Source organism: Rhipicephalus microplus, chromosome 1 (genome assembly GCF_043290135.1).
Source record: "Rhipicephalus microplus isolate Deutch F79 chromosome 1, USDA_Rmic, whole genome shotgun sequence".
Classification (NCBI taxonomy): Eukaryota; Metazoa; Arthropoda; class Arachnida; order Ixodida; family Ixodidae; genus Rhipicephalus; species Rhipicephalus microplus.
In genome coordinates this window covers 276973036-276993952 of record NC_134700.1, presented here as the reverse complement: position 1 = coordinate 276993952, position 20917 = coordinate 276973036, and the positions used below count along the sequence as shown (strand labels likewise).

The 20917-nt window shown below is 43.0% G+C and overlaps 1 protein-coding gene across 9 annotated transcripts in view; it reads left to right on the top strand.

Moving 5' to 3' along the window:
* The window catches only part of Alh (coiled coil domain containing protein Alhambra), a 76161-nt gene that overhangs the window by 3699 nt on the left and 51545 nt on the right, over nt 1-20917 (top strand). For 7 of the 9 annotated variants that reach the window (XM_037436169.2, XM_037436168.2, XM_037436167.2 and 4 more), the window contains exons 3-9: nt 2462-2516; nt 4969-5078; nt 7087-7190; nt 8632-8734; nt 11914-12192; nt 14610-14918; nt 16252-16385. In XM_037436169.2, the coding sequence (XP_037292066.2) occupies nt 2462-2516; nt 4969-5078; nt 7087-7190; nt 8632-8734; nt 11914-12192; nt 14610-14918; nt 16252-16385 (1094 nt within the window). The remainder of the gene's footprint in view (nt 1-2461; nt 2517-4968; nt 5079-7086; nt 7191-8631; nt 8735-11913; nt 12193-14609; nt 14919-16251; nt 16386-20917) is intronic. The other 2 variants (XM_075895347.1, XM_075895376.1) reach the window with 1 other exon arrangement.

Here is a 20917-nt window from a genome sequence, read left to right as displayed (position 1 = left end):
ATATTATTCCTCCCATAGGAATGTACCAATTAACCCTAGGCCCTCATTTCCCAGTGGCTGCACAGCAACTGTCCAAGACGGCGGTCAGACCTCTGACACAGCGGAGGGTGCTAAGAATCTCTGGGTGCGGACAGGCCGCCATGGGAATCTGAACTTGGCTACGTTTAACACTAGAGCACTATCTAGTGAGGCTAGTCTAGCTGTGCTATTCGAGAAATTAGAGGATGTTAAATGGGATGTAGTAGGGCTCAGCGAAGTTAGGAGGACACATGAAGCTTATACAGTGCTTAGGAACGGACACATCTTATGTTACCGTGGATTAGTTGACAGAAGAGAACTAGGAGTGGGGTTTCACATACACAAGAATATTGCTGGCTGTCAAGCGCTACGTTGCTACACCTCCAGATCACGCCACAGCTGACCACTTCTCCATAGAAAAGAGTGGCGTCTGGCTCAGCTGCTCCGCAAACATTACATCTGCTAGGCGCACACATTGAGTCATGCCTTGTCGCCTGAATTGCCATCGTTGTCGTTTGAAGTGTCGACTGGGGTTGAATACGACACTCTGAAGCTTGGAATCGCCACGATTCGCAACATTGCGAATAATTTTTGCTTTAATAGACCCTTTGCAGAACAGCGATTTCAAAATGAATGCCGTTCAAAGCAGCAATGAAGAGATGCTGGAGGACGCATGCTTCGGCCATGCTCGCTTGTATGTCTCAATTAGCTATGTTGGTGTGTTCTGCCGTGCACAGCATTCAGGCATACTCAAAGGAGTCAATGGAATATCGGTATAGGGAATGCGCACTAGTGGAGAAATAGAATACATTCTCTGCTTGCCAGGTTCATAGCGCCTCCAGATGGCCCCACCTATCTGGCCTCTCTGTTGCGGCGGCAGTAGTCGGGTATTAAAAGAAGTCTACAAAAGAACTAAAATTTGCTATTAACGATACCTGCGTGTGTCTTGTTAGCAATGATATCTGTCTACACGCTGCTCCACTTTGATGGTTGTGTTAGTGCGTAACATATGTGTAATGAAGAGAAACCCACATGGCGCCTTTTCCGTGCTTCAAGCCAGATGGCTGCAACTCACAACGGTTCCCCAACATGCTGACTGATGAGCACACATTGAATCATGCTCTTTTCTTTTGCCGTCCTTTCATAGGTGGTTTGCGTCTTGGTAATTTCATAAAATATTTTAAATTGGTGCATCAAAGATCAGACATAGCGAGTCACAGCCGGTCTGGAGGAGCACACTCATTTTCCTTTTTAGGGAGTGAGCGCACGGCCGTGGACAAATGAGTGCGTTTCCAGGTTTTTGCGCCAGGCGACGCCGCGATGAGAAACTCGGATCGTAGACTTCATGGCTACTAGCGCATCGTCACTCAGGATGGTATGTGTGACATGTATCACACCGAACACAGAGCACTCGCGTCGATGTTGCAGGGCACTCCATTTTCCCTTAAGCTCTCGTGCACTGTTTGCCGTCGCAATGAGATAACTTCCGCGCGACGGACGCGATTCAAACTTGGGCCAGAGGTCCTATGCACACAGAGCAATCGAATGAAGGGCACATCTAGATTCTGAAATTTGATGTCAGTGCTCCTTTAAGTTTTCAAGGAGCCGTTTCTGAGTTTCCAGTTTTTGAGATGCATGATTAGCTTACATTGAAATGCAAACCTTGTCATGAGGTTGTGATGATAAATGCCGGAGCCAGAGAAATTAAGATTTTAATGTTTTTTGGAGGGTGAGCATACATCTATCAAAGCACAACAATTGCAGTATAATGACAGTAAGGAGAACACTTGTCAGCCGTTAAAATCGAATCATTGAGGTAAGTACAGCTGCTCTATCACATGCATCATTGAATGTCATAGCATTACCGCTGGCGCTCGTGTAAGATTTTGAATATAGACTGCTATTTGCATTGCAAAGCCAGTTGGATGGGGGTGAGCAGTAGTATTCTAGAAGGTTCGAAACTTTGGATACATGAACCCACAGCTTGCTGTACGCAATACTGCATGTTGAAGTTTCAGGTGATTAATCACCTCTCCACTCGGGCACTTAATTAAAAAAAAAAAAAGCAGAGCTTAACTAAAAGAAGCTCACTTTTTTAGAAAATGTGTAATGCAGTGAGAAAACACACATGTGGATCAACCACGAAAAAGCTTGTCCAGCAGCTCCCGACCACGGACTGCTGCAACCGTGGTGCGTTATCGGGAGGGGCCCGACAACAGACTGCAAAGGGTTAATTAAGTGTTCACTGTGAAAAACTTGCTTATGTGAATGAGACATTTTGTTTAAAGGACTATCACTCGTGTATCCATCACCTCCCTATTTTATTTTAGGCTCCTTCAACGTAATGTCGGCATGCGTTTGCTCTTTGGTGTGTGTATTGGCAGATGTGAAACAAGTGCAAATGTTAGGAACAGGTGCTTAACTTTTGGTGTGCCATCTGCAGCGGTGTGAGCTTTGTCCATCCAGGGATGGAGCACTCAAGAGAACTGACAACGGCGGTGAGCACTATTCTTCGTTCTTCAACCTTGTAGAGGCCTCCTAAAGCAATTATATTGTGCTATTGCACACAAAATAAAAAATAAGCAGTATCGGGTTAGTCAAAACACATCCTTTAAATTCTGCCACTGGGAATTTGTCTTACGCTAACTGTATCTGAACCTTTATGCAGTTTAGGGCTTACTTTGATAACTGGATAAGCATTGGTGCAAAATCACTTTGTAGTTATTACTTGTACGTTATGTTTGCACATATAGTTTTCCTGTTTGCGCATTTAGTTCGTGCACAATAGTTCGAAACTTCCAGTGTCATGAAGGTGAGGTGACAGTTCTATCATCGTTATTGCAAGCAAGTGATGACTATTATGCTATGTTGTGTGTAACTATGCTGGCGCATGCCTAGGTTGAATATGAGAAGTTATGCAGGTGGAATACTTCTCGCAAACCAAGTTAAATTTTTTCAACCGCATTTCTAAATGTCTTTTTTTTCTTCCTGGATGTTTAAAATTGAAGGCAGTAGACAGAGAAGCACCACATATATTGCTAGTTTTGCCTGCACCCTAGGCTTTAAATCTCGCTTTTGAGCTCAGTTTGTGTGCATTTAGTTTGCATGAATGTGGGCATCAGTCTCCGTTAAAGTCTTTACTCCTGCATTTCATGGGAAAAGAACAAAAAAATTAAAAACCCGTTAGGAGCGCTTTTACGTACCGATAGACGCCTAGTTGATGTGGTTACTGTACAATCAAGTAGTTGCAGTTTTTCGCTGCATTAACTGTTACTGGCACTTGCTAGATTTAGTAATGCTGTAGTCACAGTGGTCTCCTTAGAAGTGCAATGCTTGTTTCTCAGTCTTCGTGCATGATGTTGCTCAGCTTTGTGAGGGCGGCTTTCAGTGAAATATTGTGTAAGTGTATCAACCGAGAAAAGTTTCCTGAACGGTGACATATTATTTTCTTTCGGGATTGAAAAAAAAGGACCTAGGCAGATCATGTAATGCATCGGGCAGATGATTGGTGATCGGTGAGAGGGATAGAATTAATACTAGGAGATGGGAAACATAGCCAACGATGGCACAATGTAAGGGGGAGGGCGGAAATTTTTGTTTTCTTTAATTTGCCGTCGTAAAATTAAACAGGGTCATGCAGCACAGACCAGGCTGAAGATCATCAGCATAGGCGTGTGCAGGGAGGGGGTGGGAAAGCCAGCCTCTTACATTGACATAGTAGGGAGGGGGCACTGTAACGGGGGGGGGGGGGGGGTTGTAAAGTAAACCCAGTACATTCACTTAAAAGGAGGGGGGGGTAGGTGCAACAAACTCTTCTTCTCTCCCTCCTACCCCCGCCCCCAAAGGGGAATCCTGTGGACGCCTATGATCATCGGGTGAGGTCTTCGGCACGCTGTGAACATAAAGTTGGCTGATGATGTTGATACTGGGGATGGTGATGGCTTTTAGCTTGTAATATTTTAAATAGAGAATTATAAAGTTTTATCATGAAGCACAAAAATCATAACCATACAAAATGGCATATACTGTGAGGAAGAAATGTGTATTTGGTTATCAGTTGTTTTGGGTGTTACCCGAATGGGATTGTGACGATTTCTTTACCTTGTAAGTCCCCTGTGTTTTTTACATTTCTGAAAGAGAGATTTTAATACAAGTGACCAAACCTGAGTGCCAATCGCGACTGGCGCAAGGTGGCATGTAGAAACCACATTTTCTCATAATACCTTTGCATCCACGCTTTGCCCTTCAAGCTGAGCATGTTCGTAAGGCTTTTTGCTGCTTGCTTTTTTTACTTCGTGCTTCTGTTTGGTAATCGGGCTGGCCTTTTGGAAGCCTTTACCCTGCTTGCACCAGACTGACTATGTCATTCTTTCCAGTTTTGAATGGGCTGCATCAAAATATTGTTGCATGCTGTAGCTTTTACACATACTGTGGGGTCTCGAAGTGAGGCACACTTTCAAAACGCATGGACGGAGTCGAGTAATCGGGCAAATCAAACACATGTGCATTTAATCACTTGCTTTTAGAACGATGATATCGCCAGCCAAATCAAATACTAGACATCCCAAGTGACATGCTAAACAGCCTTATTCAATATTCCAATGCAAGATACAAGTAACCTAAGAACAAGGTATCGCAAACGTACCGCGCGGCACTGCTCCACATCTCCAACCCGTGCGAGCAAGGTGTGCGTTGCGAGGTGCAAATTACTTTACGGGGGGGTAATAGCAACCCCACACTGCAAAAGTACTGCCTGAAAAACCTGAAAAAGAAGAGTAAATAGCTTGTATGCTGACGGTGAACGTATGCTGCACCAAAATGCTCTTGATGTTTCGATATGCTTCAACTGTCTGACCTCCCAGCCAATCAGTCTACAAAGAAAGAAGGGGCGTGCATGCTCAGAAAGTTGAAAAAGACTGCACGTCTGTTATTTTTTTTCACTCTTTGTAGGCTGGGCACATGTTGTCTGTGCACTGTACATCCCGGAAGTGCGCTTTGGCAACGTGACCACCATGGAGCCCATTGTGCTGCAGCTGGTTCCGCAGGACCGCTTCAGCAAGGTCAGTGTTCTCTCGCTTAATTACACTCAGTGGCAGTAGGCACTTCCATTGCCTTTTTCACGTGTCCTAGGCATTTTCCTAACAGCAGCTGGCAAATTTTTCAAGTGCACTTGATTTATTATTTTTTTTTATTTAAGTGCATAGTAGTTCACACTATTGTGAAGGCATGCCTGCTAATAAGCAGAAAGCACTTATTTCCATACTGTCTTTACTCAACTGCAATGCGATCACAATTCTTGCGTAAGGATGGACTTAGTTTCTTCCTGGAAAAAGAAAAGAAAAGATAGTTGTACTTTCATATTCGATAGTAATGCGAGGGTTGACTTTGGCAGCAAGAATCGTGGGAATTGTCTCTCGTTATACAGTAGACTCTCGGTAAATGGAACCTGGAGGGAGCAGGAAAATATGTTCTACTTAACAGTAGTTCCGTTTACAGAGAGATGAACATGGGTGCAGAATACACGCGCGGAACCAAACATAGCTGAGGCAATTGTTCCGTTCGAGCAGTAGTTCCATTTACCAGATTTCTATTTACTGAGAGTCTACTGTGTTTAACTAAATACAATATCTCTAGCACTAGGAATTGTGGTCAGATTTGTTTCAGAGACAAAAGCTGCGCTAGGGATGAGAACAACTGCATTCTGCTGAAGCACATGAGTGATGTGACTGTTACATTTAGCTGTGATATGCGCTTGAAGCTAGTAAGTTCAGAGTGGGACAGCTCACCTAGCAAGAAGCAGTATATGAGCAACATTTTCACTCATCAGTATCTGTGGTAGAAGTGACATTTGCATTTCTAGATTCCTTGCAGCGTTTCGGCAGCTGTAACTATGCCCTGCTCCAAGGAAATTGAAGCTGGAGTGAGCTTGAAAATCAGAACTCACAAAGCCATAAAACTTGAATCTGTAAGGCAACGTGCAAGTTAAGAAAACTATTTCAAACCATGTGCCCTTGTGCAGTTGAGCAACCGTGGTACCAATTTTTCCTTTGGTAAGCTTGCATGAGACTCTGTAAATACTGTGAAGAACATTATAAAGTGCTGTCACTAGAGCTAGCTCTGTTTGCGTTCTACGCATGTTTACATACAGAGGTGTAATGAAAGAGATTTGGTGATAGCCATGGTATACCATTGAGCTTGAGCAGTAGTGGTGCGGATCTCTTTGAGCAGGCTAGCGTATCTTTTTCATGTATTTGGTAAGGCATATTTTAAAATTCCAACTATATTACCAAGGCATCGCTTGTCCGGCCACACAGACTATTACAGAGCAGTTTACCTCCACCCATCTTCACTCCTTTCTTCAAGCTGTCTACCAATCTGGAAATCCTGGAATAGTGAGGGAAATCGGGCGTGTCTGGGAAACTCGGGGAATCGTCATGGATTTTTTGCAAAACGTGTCTGGGTCATGGGGACAGACTAATTGCATTTCACTAAACAACTAAGCAGAAGTGTAACAAAAAACACACACACACACACACACGGTGCACACTGTTTCTTCTACGGAGCACACAAAGTATCTCTATTCCCAAGCATGGCGTAACTCGCTCCACCAGATTTAGTCTTGTTTGGCTTGGCCATGACCTCTGCTTGACTTGAAAGCATTCTGGTTTCGCCACAAGCACTTATGAGCAGATGCTCACTGGGCCAGGCTCAGTTCTTCCAGTGGCAGTGCTATTGCAGACATCCTCTGCTGCTCTCAATTTTTGCAAGGGCATATTTCTTTCTTTTAACTATTCGAGGGCCTGTTTCGTCTACACAGATTGTCAGTTTTTCAAGCTGGCTCACCATTGAGGGAATATGCTTGTAATCATTATGGGAAATTCGGAAAAGTCAGGGATTAGGGGGAAAAAAAGATTGTTGTAGACATCCTGCTTTAGTTCGACTGCTTGGGATTGGGAACTTGTATACCTTTAAATGCTGTGCACCGATCCGCATACATTCCAGGCTACTCTCAATCACTGTGCCACTAAAATTAAATTATGAAAAAGTGTGCACTCTCTCCTTTTGCAGAGTTGCTTCATCTGTGAGCAGCACCACCAAGAGAGCAAGGCGTCCATTGGGGCATGCATGCAGTGCAATAAGTCTGGGTGCAAACAGTACTTCCACGTCACATGGTACGTGGACCAACACTATTTTCTCCAAAGCAAGAGAGACAAGGCTTGTGGATAAGGGCATAGTACATTGTATGGTTCGGGATGCCCTCAAGTGTACGAATTGTGCGAGCAAAAACATGCATTTTTGTGGGCACATTGTTTTCAGCCATGGCTATTGACAAGACAGATTCTGCAAGATTTGTTTTGCTGTCGGTGTCCACTTTAAATGGCTTCCACCTTCCCAAATAGCTTGTAAGGCCTCTGCCAATAATTAACAGATTCGACAGTGTTACCTCACCGATTTGTGAACAGTAGTTCATGAAATCGCACCGTGTAGTGTAGATTCTGGGCAGTCTGGTATCCGAGGGTTTCGTCATTTTATAAGTTAAATATCTTGTTGCTGTAAGTGTAGCTGCACCTTCTTGCTGCACTTCTAGGTAACTTCAACATTTATCCCTGTCTCCTGAAGTTCAAATCAACAAGCTCTTCATGTTGCCGTTTAAATAACCCTTTTCCTCTGCTTACGACTGAATTTGGCTTTAAACTTATCTATGATGCCGATGCGACAAGGACATCAGGTGCAGTTCTGGTAAAGAGCGTGTGCCTAACCTGTGAAAAGTTCATCACTGTTGAAAGTGTGAATGCTTTAAGAGTAGATGTGACTCAAAAATGGCAAGTTTTTTCGAAAGTTACATGTTTTTTATTTTTAATTGCTTTCACAAGTCAAGTTTCTCTACTTTCGTGACAAAACAAGGTTGTAGTTAAACTCGATGTAATTTGCCATAAAAAAAAAGTGCTGATTGTCTAGAGTCCCCTAGAAATTGTCTTCTGTCTACTTGCCATTTCATTTCGCATGAGGAGTTCACCAAAGCTACATGCTCAAAATAACCATGATTTCCAAGCTCTCATAATGGAAGAAATGAGTTTAAAAAGCATAACATATAAATATTATGAACTTAGAGTAAGCAATTTGTACGGGCTGAGCATTTAACACTTCTCGTATTAAAATTTTTATTGTTTATTTAAATGTATTATACACACTTTCTTGATAGTTATTTGCATTCTGCAGTAAATGAGGAGCAATATGAGTCATTAAGGACTCATAATCATAAAAGTTTAGTGGCTGGAAAAGTCTGTCCAAAAGAAACTATGTTTTACACATTGTCATAGTACACACAAAACAATTGCATTTCCCTTTAAAATAAAAGTGCTTGCCCGGACTCGTGACTTTCAGTTGTCAAAAGTCAGGCACGGTGTTAGATAAATGCTGTAGTGATGAACACCAGGTTAACTTTAACAAAATGAACTACTCCAAGTGTCTTTTAAATTTTGGCTGCCCGTGTCATTTTGTCCAATTCTTCATAGTCTTTCCTGGGGGCGGCCAAAGGGACGTGCCACACAATAGGCAATGGCTGCACATTGTTGGGCCTTTCTGGGAACGTGTTGTTTCTTTCTGGTCCAGTGCGCAGGCAGCGGGTCTCCTCTGTGAGGAAGCTGGGAACTACATGGACAATGTCAAGTACTGCGGGTACTGTCCCTACCACTACCAGAAAGTGGTTAGTACGGTATGTATCGGATGTAACAGAATCTTGGAAAACGAGTTGCCGTCTCTTTTTAATTCTTTGCTGTCTCTCTCTTTTGAGTTTGAACAATTGTGTGCAATTGAAGCTGAACTAATGCCAGTGATGGCCCTGCAAACTTTTATTTTTCTTACTATCTTGACACTTTCCCTTTTCCCATGCTAAAAAGAGCTGACATTACCTAAAAGAATCTAATGCCAATGCAACCATAACATGTATACTTTCCAAGACTACAGGTGTTTGCATTAAGTTGGTTTTTTGTTGACAAGGATGCCACTGACTTTCGTGTGAAATTCGCCAAACCACGAGCAAAAAGTCGCCATTTTTCTTCAAATTTCGCCAAGAAAATCGCCTCTCAACATATGGGGGATGTGGCCAGTAATAAAGATTGCTAATTATGTATAGCCCCATGGAGAACAATATCGGCCGTAGTCCCTAAATTATATTTACGTTCTTTTAATGCTAGTTGCATCACCCGCTTCACGGTGGTAGAACTCGGAAAGGGCATACGGGCACCATCAGCGTCTCTCAGTGCTAGCGCCTCGTAATAGAAGTTTGCGACGATTTTATTTGTGGCGAATGCAGGATGAAGCAGTCGCTACAACAAAAAAGGGATGGCATGCGTAGCCTTCTTGCGAATTTCGAGAATCTCATTGAGTCACTGTGTAATCGTGTGTTTGATATTCGAACAAATTAATAGCATAACAAAGATAAGAAATTCGAAAGTAGCGCGCAACCACTGCAATGCACGCACCACCTCTTCTGTGCGGCATCAGTGCAGTTTCTGAAGGCTGTCCAAAGAAGCCAACTTCTTGATCGGCCGAAAAATAAATGTTAATAAAAAATTTAAACTCTGCATGAAAATTAGGGGGTACTACAGCAGGGAAGAAGTTGACAAGCTATTTACAACGGTTGAAGCTGTGGCTGAAACAGGTGGCCTAACCATCACCTAGCCACTTCAGAAGCCAAACTTTAAAGAAGCCTAAAGCTCTTGAAGCTCTTAAGTACACACCACCACCTTGCGGCACGCGAAAAGTCCGCTGACCTGAAAGGTGCTTGGAGGTCGCTGGGGGATGCACCAGTGTGCCAGTGCCTCCAGGATCTTGGTGAATTGAGGAGATACACACGAGGAACAGGATAGACGTACTGGATTGAGTGTAAAGGGCACATTTTACTGGTGACTCTAAAACGACAAAAAATAGAAAAACGCTGTCACCTGTTCGTTTTGAAGACGCTGAGAATAGAATGAATAATTCAGTCGAGACCTAAGCCGAAAATCCCCAAAAAATCTCCGTGTCACCAATCATGATTTTTGGTCGCCACAGGCCTCTCAAATTCGCCAATTTGGTGAAAAGTAGTCATCAGTGGCAATCCTGTCTTTTGAGAACATCCTAAAGGGCCAAAATCACCTGTGTGTGCCAAATTTTTATTGCCCACAGCATCTAAAATGAACTTAATTACACTCTTTTGTATTTATGAGCATGCTGTATAACTGTTCTTTTTTTTTTCCAAACCACAATATGTACCGCAAAGGGTCCTTTCTGTTCAGCGTTCACATTTTTGAAGCTCTAGGTGTAGAAATTGAGTGTTACTGTTTTCAGAAAAGCACTGGGATGAAATTGGGGCTCTTGCTGTCTGGCGCGCAACAAACGATTTTCCTGAAAGTTCATGAATGATTAACATAGACACTCACATTCTTTTTTGATGCAAACATATTCCAAAGATGCAAAATCACTCATGACTAGCTGTAATTGATGATTGATTGATTGATATGTGGGGTTTAACGTCCCAAAACCACTATTTCATTATGAGAGACACCGTAGTGGAGGGCTCCGGAAATTTCGACCACCTGGGGTTCTTTAACGTGCACCCAAATCTGAGCACATGGGCCTACAACATTTCCGCATTTCCGCCTCCATCGGAAATGCAGCCGCCGCAGCCGGGATGCGAACCCGCGACCTGCGGGTCAGCAGCCGAGTACCTTAGCCACTAGACCACCGCGGCGGGGCTGGCTAGCTGTAATGGCAAAGAGTCTGTTCGCAAGCCATGAAATGAACTCATTTTACAATAATTTGGTTATCAAGTACTTTTTAAAGTTTGAGCATAAGAATATAGTAAATTTGTTTGAGGATGCTTTCTTTGTTCTCTGAACTTTATTAAAAGGGGTCCTGAAACACTTTTCTATGTAATTATTTAATGGCTTCATAAAGGAGTTTATTGCGTCACAAATCAACCGCCGCTCAAATTTCTACAATCGATCAAGCACAAGCGGAGTTGCAGATATTTGTCATACGCTGCAATTGCTTTCATGCTTTTCTCATGCCTACGAGCACTCCGAAACCTAGGGTTGGTGCGGGACAAAGAAGTTATGTCGCGTGCATGCCCTTGAGCACTTTTTTTTCCCCTTCGAACGCATGATTGACTTTCAGTGTGATAACAAGCGTGCATGGGGACACACGCTGGTCTTCCATGGCGGCCACGGTAACCATGCAGCTCACAATACTCAAATCAGCCAATAGTCAGGAATTTGGGTACATAAGTGGTGCGATCATATCAGTGTATGACATCATTTGCAGAAAGAAGGGGGAACGATTTCTAGCCGACTTTGAGAGTTCATTGTAAATTACAGGCCATGTGCTGTGCTATAATGTTTGGCGGACAACATCTCATGAGCCTCTATACTTGTTCGGCGATGTTTTCTTACCAGGCTGAAAAAGTGTTTCAGGGCCCCTTTAACAAAGAAGCATATATAGTAGTATGCATGGCCATGTTTAACAAACAATCTGAGGCCTTTTCGTGTATGGCGGCAAGCCCTTGTTGACACTAGATTATCTTATGGGCTTTGAGCATCTCGCTATCCTGCTTCGACCATTCAGGCTTTCTGTTCTTATCTCTTTCATTCTGTTTTCTTATGCCGCACACTTTTGCCAAATATCACAGTCTGCTTGCCTTCTTTAAACGTAACTCGGTTGAGTAAACTGTCGTCCAATGTTGCAGCTACCATACGCATTGCAGAGCTCTGTTCACTTCCTAATGCATTACCCTTTTTGCACGTGCGCAACGTGTGGGAAACGTTGCGATGGACCATCATTATAATTTCTTCCTTTATCAGCGAGTGTGACCCATATGCATAGTGGTCTCTTGCCTTGTGCGTGTGTGTTCAGAAACGGGACAACAACATCAAGATCATCCCAGCCTTCAAGCCTATACCGGCTGAGTGCGATTCACGTGAGGATAGCCCCGAGCGCAAGCCCGCTCGAGCGCGCATGAAGGGGGGCAGAAGTATGAGCGGGGAGCGGCGTGGATGCAGTCGGCCGCCGTGCAATGGCCAGGTGTCCTCAGACGGTGGTGCCAGCAGCGATGCCACAGAGCCACGAAATGGAGCCACGTCTGGGGGGTCGTCGCCCTCTCCAAGCACGGGCACGCCCAGTACTCCACTGCCGGTGAGTTTGACTTGCTGTTTGCTCTGGAGCCATATTGGTGCTCATTTCCAAGAAAACCACTGATCTTTACACAAGCTTTCAGAAAATGTTCTGCACGCAAACAAAGAAAAAAATATCTGTTGTGCCTTCCTGTCCAACTTCTTTATATCATGGGCGCCTTCCATGTTCCTTTGCCACATAAAACTGTGCAAGTGTTGTCAGTAGGCATGGTGGGACATGTCTGAACTTATGGCATATTTCTGTCCATTCTGTTAGATTATCAGATGCCGAGTGAACTGGATGCCTGTCCAGCGCAAACAGGTTGCTGGTGGGCACTCATCTTTTCCAGAAGCATCTGCATTGCCTGATGCCCTGCATGCATAGGCCCAATTAGCATTCTGTCTCCTTGGATATCAGTATTTTTCACATCGTACTGATGCCTTTGGAATGGTCAGATAAATGTTTTCCATTGTTTTGTGCAAATCAGATAGCAATGACAGTGTGAGGTGATGTTCACTACACCAATAGCAGACGGGTTCCCCTATGGATGAGTTCACAGTTGAGGCTGGGTACCGCCATACCCGATGCTCCTGGTGCACATGCCAGTCATTTCCCTTTGTTTCCACAATGAATTAACTGTAGCTATGAGCCTGTAGTACTATGGTTAGGATGTCAGAAAGTTGCGAACAAAAATTCAAAATTGATATGTCCTTTACATTCATTGTTACTCTCCTTTACATCTATGCCTCTTATAAAGGGGCCCAACTCTATTTGCTTTCTGTATGTTGATGCTGAATGAAGACAACTTGCTTTCAGTTTTCAATGGAAGAAGGTGATTCGTACTGGAAAATACTAGAGCTGTGCAAATAGCTAAATTATGGGTGCGGGCGAATTTGAGATCGATGTGTGAGTACGAATCGAATTGCATGTTTTTAGAATATTCTTCGAATATTTCTAGAATATTTTTCAAACACTTCGAAGTGAAATTGCAGAGAAAGAAAGAGTCGAAAGGATTCCTAAGTGTATTCTTATGATCAAGCAAAATGACAGTGTTTCTTTTGGCTAGGTTGATAAAGCACTGTTGGATTGGTAATTTATAGTTCTCCTATCAAGAATGAGGCAATCAAAAGGCCAAATTGTGTTCATCTACATGATTTGGTGCAACCGGCCGGCACTTTACATGAGAAAGGCAAAGATGCCAGTTCCTCAGCATCTCCTCCTCTTTCAATTTCTGTGTAAACCCTACTGATGTGGTGGACAATGATGTGCTCCCTTCCAGTACAGAGTTCCATATATGCCTCGCAGACGTCAATATATTCGAACATCTGTAATTTTAGATGTGCTAAAAATTCTTGGCGTCCGATTTTTTTAACTTTCTGCCAGATTGCAGGTTCAGAACAACATTAATTGTGGCCTAACCCCCCTCCCTCTGCCACATCTATTATTGCCACATTGGAACCAGCGTTTTTTTTTTTTAATTAATACATTTGCTACAGTAGCGAAGCCTGAAAGGCAGCTTTGTTGCAATACGAAAGTGTGATAGGTTGAAGCATATCATAAATCTGAACGAGCCAATGGCAATTGGACATTGACTGTATTTGGCTCCGGAGATTTCAAATAGTTCAAATAATAAAATTTCAGTGAGAATCAAATCAAGTAGCGAACACTTTTAGAAAAATAATCAAAATATAGAATATTCACTCACCCCTATAATATACAAATGACAACTGTGATTTTCCACTGTTCTCTTCGTCGAGAACAAAATTCCTTTTGTTCTCGACCTCATGTGAGGTGATAAGCTTACTGAACCACTAGGTCTGTTCATATGAGAGGGTATCAATCAATGGCTCGTTTCTTTGTTAGACACTACCTAATGAAATCAAAAGACGATCAAGATAAGCAAGGTATAGGGGACATTATTTGTAGCTTTTAACTGTAGTGTGTCAATAATGACATAATTAGAAAGGATTTAAATTGGATGCAAAATCTACTTGCTGCGGGTAGAAACAGAACTTACCCCCTCCAAAGGTTGTGGGATTAAATCCTGGCTGCAGCGGCTGCATTTTTGATGGAGGCGAAAATACTTGAGTCTCGCATTTTTAAATATAGGTGCACGTTGAAGAACCCCCGGTGGTCAAAATTTCTGGAGCCCCTGGCTGCAGCGTCTGTCATAATCAATGGTGGTTTTGGGTCGTTAAACCCCAGATAGTATTATCAAACTTACTACTTGCAGATTACGCATCCAATATTCTACCGATTCAGTTACAGCGGTAGTTGCTCTCCAGTCTACATTATTGGCTATTCCATATTTATGTAATCCTGGGAATGTTAGCTAGTGCCGATAGCAGCCTTGACGGTGCGTGCGGAACACTCCCTTTTTTGTCTGTTCAGGTCTGTTGAGTCTAGCTTACAAATGTATATGTGCTCCACGTTCTCAGCAGCTACCAGGCAAATTCACGACAGCCAACTTCACGGAGGCGACGGTGGTACAGACGGGCAGCCCGGTGTTTGGGGAGCGGCAGCGCAAGCGGGGTCGCCCGCTGGGCAGCACCAAGGAGGCCAAAGCCCAGCAGGCCGCACAGCAAGCCGCAGCCGCAGCACAAGCGGCACAGCAGATTGCAGCTGCCCAGCAAGCAGCAGCTGCTCAACAGCAGCAGTCACAGCCAGCTCAACAGCAGCAGCAGTCGCCACAGCAACAGCTACCTGTGCCTCTGCTGCAGGCCAAGACAGAACCGCTCTCTCCCCCGGTGAGGTTTTGGTTTTTACAGTTCCTTTTGCATTGTTTCTTTGCCTCTATTACACTGTCGTTATCTCTTTGTAACATGCATTGTGAATGAGTGTCTATAAATGTGCAAAATTTACATAATTTGACGCTAAGTTTCTGGAGACCAATTTTAAAGCAAATGAATTCGTTAGGATAAGTTATGGTGTACTTTATAAAAGGTAATAGTAATTACAACTATAGTGATTATCTAACTGTTGTACACTCATCAGGCATATTTCTTCGTTATCTAAATTTGACAACCCACTTAAATTGCATGCAATTGTTATCTGGTGGCCCTGAGTATCACTAAAAAAATGAAAAAAGTATTTTCACATTTTTGCCGAAGTGCCCCATGCTCATTGTCTTGCTAAACACAGTATTACCTTCACTATCGTGTGTAGCAAAGTACACTCAAACCTCGTTATAACGAAACCTGATATAGCGAAATATTGGTTATAGTGAAATAAATAAAAAATAGTGTTAAAAGGAAATCTTTATTACGAATTTTTGGATATAACGAACTTATTTTTATGTAAGATGCAAGTTTATTATAGTGAGGTATGAGTGTATTTCAACTGCAATTGACACACAAGGCAACAAGAATGCTTAATTTACCATTAGCTCAGTGTTTGTGATCACGTCCTTGGCAATAGTGCACAGAAATGGCAAATGTTAAATTGCATCTCGACACGAGGATGGCATGTTGCAAAGGGATATACGAAATTGTGCGTTGCACTGCCATGACATGTGAAACTGGGTGCGTGAAACTGGGTGCTGTTTTACATTTGTTTTTATGGGACTGGACTTGAGGGATGCAGGGGCACCCATTAGTTTGAGGGATAGGGGGAGAGGCCTTAAATTTTTCATTGCTAAACATGACTCCCAACATTTATGAACAGTTCAAGGAAGGCAGTACACTCAAACCTCAATGTAACAAACCTGGACATAATGAAATGTTGGTTGTAACGAAGTAAATGAAACATAGTCTTGCAGTTGATACAGGTTAAAGAATAACGTTTATAATAAATTTTCAGGTATAACGAACCTAATTTTGTGTAAGGTGCAACTTTGTTATGACGAGGTTTGAGTGTACGTGCTGCTGACACATGGGGCGCCTAGGTGCCCTCATAGAAATGAAAAGAGGGCAGTCTCTGTGCTCTTCTATTTTTCCACTGTGAGCACAAGGAAAGCGAAGGACCTCTCACTTTACTGAATTGCAGAATTTATGTCCTATAAATCATGGGACGCAAGAGAAGAGTGCGAGTTTCCATGATTTCAAAGCCATGTTCTAATGAGGTTGGGCCGTTATGTTACAGCCATCATCACTGTCCAGCACCAACCCAACTCCCAGCTTCAGTAGTATCTACGAAAACCTAGTGGGCAGCAGTCGCCATGGCGAGAAGAGGCCAAAGGCCAAGCGGCCCTCTCCATCTCAGGGCGGCAGCAGCAGGTGGGCTTGCATGTTTGATTGCCTGCATTTGTGTTGGCTTGCTACAGACCTCCTCGACTTCGTGACATTGTGAAACTTTTCTGGCCGCACATAATTGGGGCAATCAGTCAACGGTGGGTGACATACACCTTTCCGTGAACTTTTCATCATTTTCTTGTATAACTGCTGGAGATGAACCCGGTTGACGCAGTGTACCTTACATGTAATGAAATGGCAAGGTGTACATATTACGAAGACCGTGTTAGCTGCCACCAGGTAAGTAACGTTTAGTGCAACAACATAATATTCGTATATTTTACAAGCTTTATGACAGGAAGACCTTGTGCGCTACTGCTCAGTTGTGTAAATACATGCACACACACTTATGTGTTGTTAATTACTGAGAGTATGAGCCATACAAGTAATTACTATATAACAACATAGCATTGTATTCGATGAAAAGTTTGTCAGGTAATATTTTTCACACAAGTAGTGTTGTCATCAGGTGAACGATGTCAGGTGGAACAAGATGATACCCAAGAGTTATTGGCCAAGTTAATGTCAGATTATTGCACTTGATTCTTTGCTGCTGTGTTGTGTGAGAGCAGAATTGCATCACTCCTTTTTGTGGAAGAGGAGGAGGTCTGTAGAGTTTTTATCAGAAATGTGTAGCCACTGTTACCCGGAACATATTGAGCTGTGGCCATTTTGTTATTTCTATGTGCATAGCAGTTCGGTAAGAGTTTATTACTCACACACTTCTACTGCACGAGGTGCATCCCTATCACCACGAATTGACTAACATCTTTCTGCAAACTGAGGCTATAAACACTGCATGTTTGCTGTTCCTTCACAACATCCATAATTAACAGCACATAGCATACTGTGGTGTAGTGAGACAAATTGTGCAATGGCAGTCTGACTGTAGCCTTTCATCACATTTGCTACAGTGAACCGTGTGTAACTGTTGTGCAGTCATCACTGTGTACTTGCAGAAGACGAAGTTGTTTGCATATTTGCCTATTGCAGTGGAACGGCGATACCAGTTGCGGCAGCCTAATGGCTAAGACATTGTTTCACTAAATGTGAAGGTGCCATTTCGATTCCCGGTCACCTTGGCTACATTTCCGTGAGGGCGAAATTCGAGAAATCCGTATACATAAATTTAGGCCCACATTGAAGAAAACAGGGCAGTCAAAAGTAATCTCGAGTTGCCCGCCGCAGGTCGTCTCGTGATCGTAATGTCGATTTGGTGCATGATACTCCATTCTTAATGATATCTGAATAGCTGCAATTCTTTAAAACTGAGCACAAGATTGCCGGTGTTATTCTTGAAGGTGTCAGCCACATTTCTAAAGAAGTAGGGTGAAATGAAACCATGCAGTACATAGATCTTATCTCATTTTGTTGTTTATTTGGTCAAAATTAATCAATTTTTTTCGCTGTCAATTATCTTCCAGGCTACATAAATCTTTCAGGTATAGAACATTAGTTTATCGATTTGTACTTGCCTTCTAAAGCTTAAAAGTTACCTATAAAGATATATAATAGAGGACAGCTGATTAACCTTGATCTTGTAGATTTCGTTGGCAGACATAGGTTTTGATAAGCTTAACTGTTTCTTGACCATCTTGCACGAAACTGCTCTTGTTGTATTTAAACGATTGAAAGTCGATTTGAATGTATGTCGACCCACCTGAAATCGCATGTCTCCCAAAAGGAGAGAGAAAAAAAAAAAGAATGCGAGCGCAGTTCACACGAAGGAAATTTATTCACGAAGACAACTCATTGTTGCTGCAGTCATCCTCAGTGGCGTTGCTGCCGTCAAACAGATCAAGTGTGAGTTTACGGTTGACAGGCACTCATCACAGGCGCGAGAATTAAGCAAAACACAGCAGCACAAGTGTTAGAAGCGCGTGGCGACGTGGCTCCTTAAAAAAAGTTATCACAAACAGAAGCTGTTCCCTGGCTCTTCCGTCGACTACCAATGCCCCCATTTGGCAAGCCACAATCATGTCACGCTGTGACGTTTAGTACACTTCCGGACGCGACAGTAAGAGCGTTATCGCTCCAAGTACAGTGGCCAACTTCTTTCAAAGTCAGCATCACCATTTTTGACGTCAAAATGTATGCAACACAGTAAATTAATATGTTAAGCTTCTACCGTAACCCTGCAAATGTTGGTGCAAAGTTGTAATTGGGGCATAGTGCTCCTGATTTCTTGTTTTTTTTTTTTCCGTTACTAGCAGTACACGTTTCGGTTTCAATTGTCGACCCCCCAACAATAAATTTTTAAATTTGAAAAAAAAAAAAGGGAAGGTCGACCTACCATCGTGTAAATACGATATTATTTCTCATTTTTCAGAGTTAGATGTAGTTTCCTGAACCCCACTGCGCTAGAAATTTCTTTCACATTCAATATAATAAAATATTGTTTTACACTGTGAAAATATCGCTAATAATGTTGAAATTTTAAAAGTCTTTGAAGAACCAAATCCTCCTCCATTCCTCCCTGCGTAACTTATTCCTAATGCCAAGAGGGTGAACAACTTTTCTTTTGTACCTAGGCATTGTAGCTGCCATGTCTAAGAACAAAACACTAAGCCTTGGGCTATAGAGCAGATAATGATTTAAATTACCACAGTTCCATGCAAATGTGACATGCAGAGTTCTTTGGTACGGTTATTTTATTTGAGGCCATTTACCAGCTTTTATCAATCAGCATATTTGTGAGCAAACAGGTGCTGGTCACTCCCCTTTGGGAATTTTCGTGGAACCCCCACGGCGGTTATGCTGCTCGACTGCTGGCCCGAATGTTGCAAGACCTATGCCGGCCGTCGTGGTCGCAATTTGACGGAGACGAAAATGCCTGAGGCTCCGGGGAAGATTTAGTTGCACGTCAAAGAACCCCGGGTGGCCGAAATCTCCGGGAAATCGCTCTGTGTCATCCCACATAATCCTGTTATTGTTCTGCCACTTTAAATGCCAGCTATTATTATTGCTGATCTCGTGGAAAGAAACAAAGTTCCGTCTGGGTTTTTAATTGGCATTAACTGTCTGTGCAGTACACAGTGCACCACCCCATTGACACATTAGTGGCATTATTCTCAAGCCACTGAGCTAAGCAGAAGCCGGTAGTCTCACTACATCACTTGAAGTCGTTGCATTGCATGAAGAGGGCTCCCTTTTCTTAGGAAAGCTAGATGGGAATTGCTGTTGTGGTTCCAGTGCACGGTTAGTACATTTTCAAGGGAACAACAAAACATGCCACAGTTTTTTTCTTCACGGAAATGCATGCTTTCAGGTTGCTGAGGTATCACTGACCATGCTTTTTTTTTTTTACCTCTGCACTCGCCTTTCAGCTGTACGATTTCTGGACCCTTTTCTATTTTGCTTACACAGCATTGGCTGAGTGTTTTATTTTCACATTGTTTGCTCACATCACACCTAATGCCTCAGTCAGATGGGTAGACGTAGTGTCACTTAATAGCGGATGCACTTTGTTGCTGGTGAAGCTGCTCTGTTGATCTGGTGAATCCGTTCTGGGTTGAGCTAGTACTGTAGGCAACCGATGGCACTGGGAATTGGTTATTAAGCAGGCACTTCTGATATCAGGACTTTTCTGTTGCATCTCATTTTGGTGACTACGCACATGCTTTTGCATGTTGTATTGAGTGAATTAAGTGTGATAAATGCATTTGCTAGTGACTGTCTTGTGCAGATGTAAGGACCAATTGTGAAATTCAAACAGAAACAGCTCTGGGGACTCCGTCATGGCCTTATCTGAAAAGGTGATGAGGGAAAACCAAGATGAAAGGCTGTATAGCAGTGGCTTTCGACAGGGACTTGTTCTGGAATAGAACGCAAAATGTATGAAGAATTACGTGTATGTGCAACATGTCCTTGTTGCTCACGTAGATGTTCTTTTTCTCAAATGTACCGTATTTACTTGCGTAATGAACCTACTTTTTTTTTTTTTTTTTCAGAAAGTTGATGTTGATTTGAGGAAAAGGTTCATTACGGGGGAAAAAAAAAGTCATCGCAGTTATAGCGGCAAAAGTTTTGTATTATAGTATTAAGAAACTCGCTGTACAACCGATAGTGGCCGTTAATTTAGTGGCAGGAATATGGAACTTCACGATTCATGAACTTGGCTCTCCACAAGAAAAGACTGTTTTTGTTTTCGCGCGAAATATCGGGACAAGCCCTTTTTGTAGCCCAAAGCTGTTTATTCCTGTAGCAACCACGCACGGATTGATGCCGAAGTGTCGTCCAGCCGCTCGGTTGCCATGCTCTGGCCCATACTTGACAGAGTTTAAGTTCAAAACTGGCCGATCGTGCCCTGCGCAGCAGATGTCTAGCGAAGTTAACTACGACAAATGCGACATCAAAAACGCATGCACGCTGCGGCCTTGCGGGCGAGTCGCGCCATTGCACCAGGTTGCACTTTGTTTTTCGCTTTGTTTTCACGCCGCTGTGCTTGCGTGGCGCTATAAGCAAAAAGGTTCTTTCTGCACTCAACAAATAGCGCTCTGCCACAAATGGCGCGACTT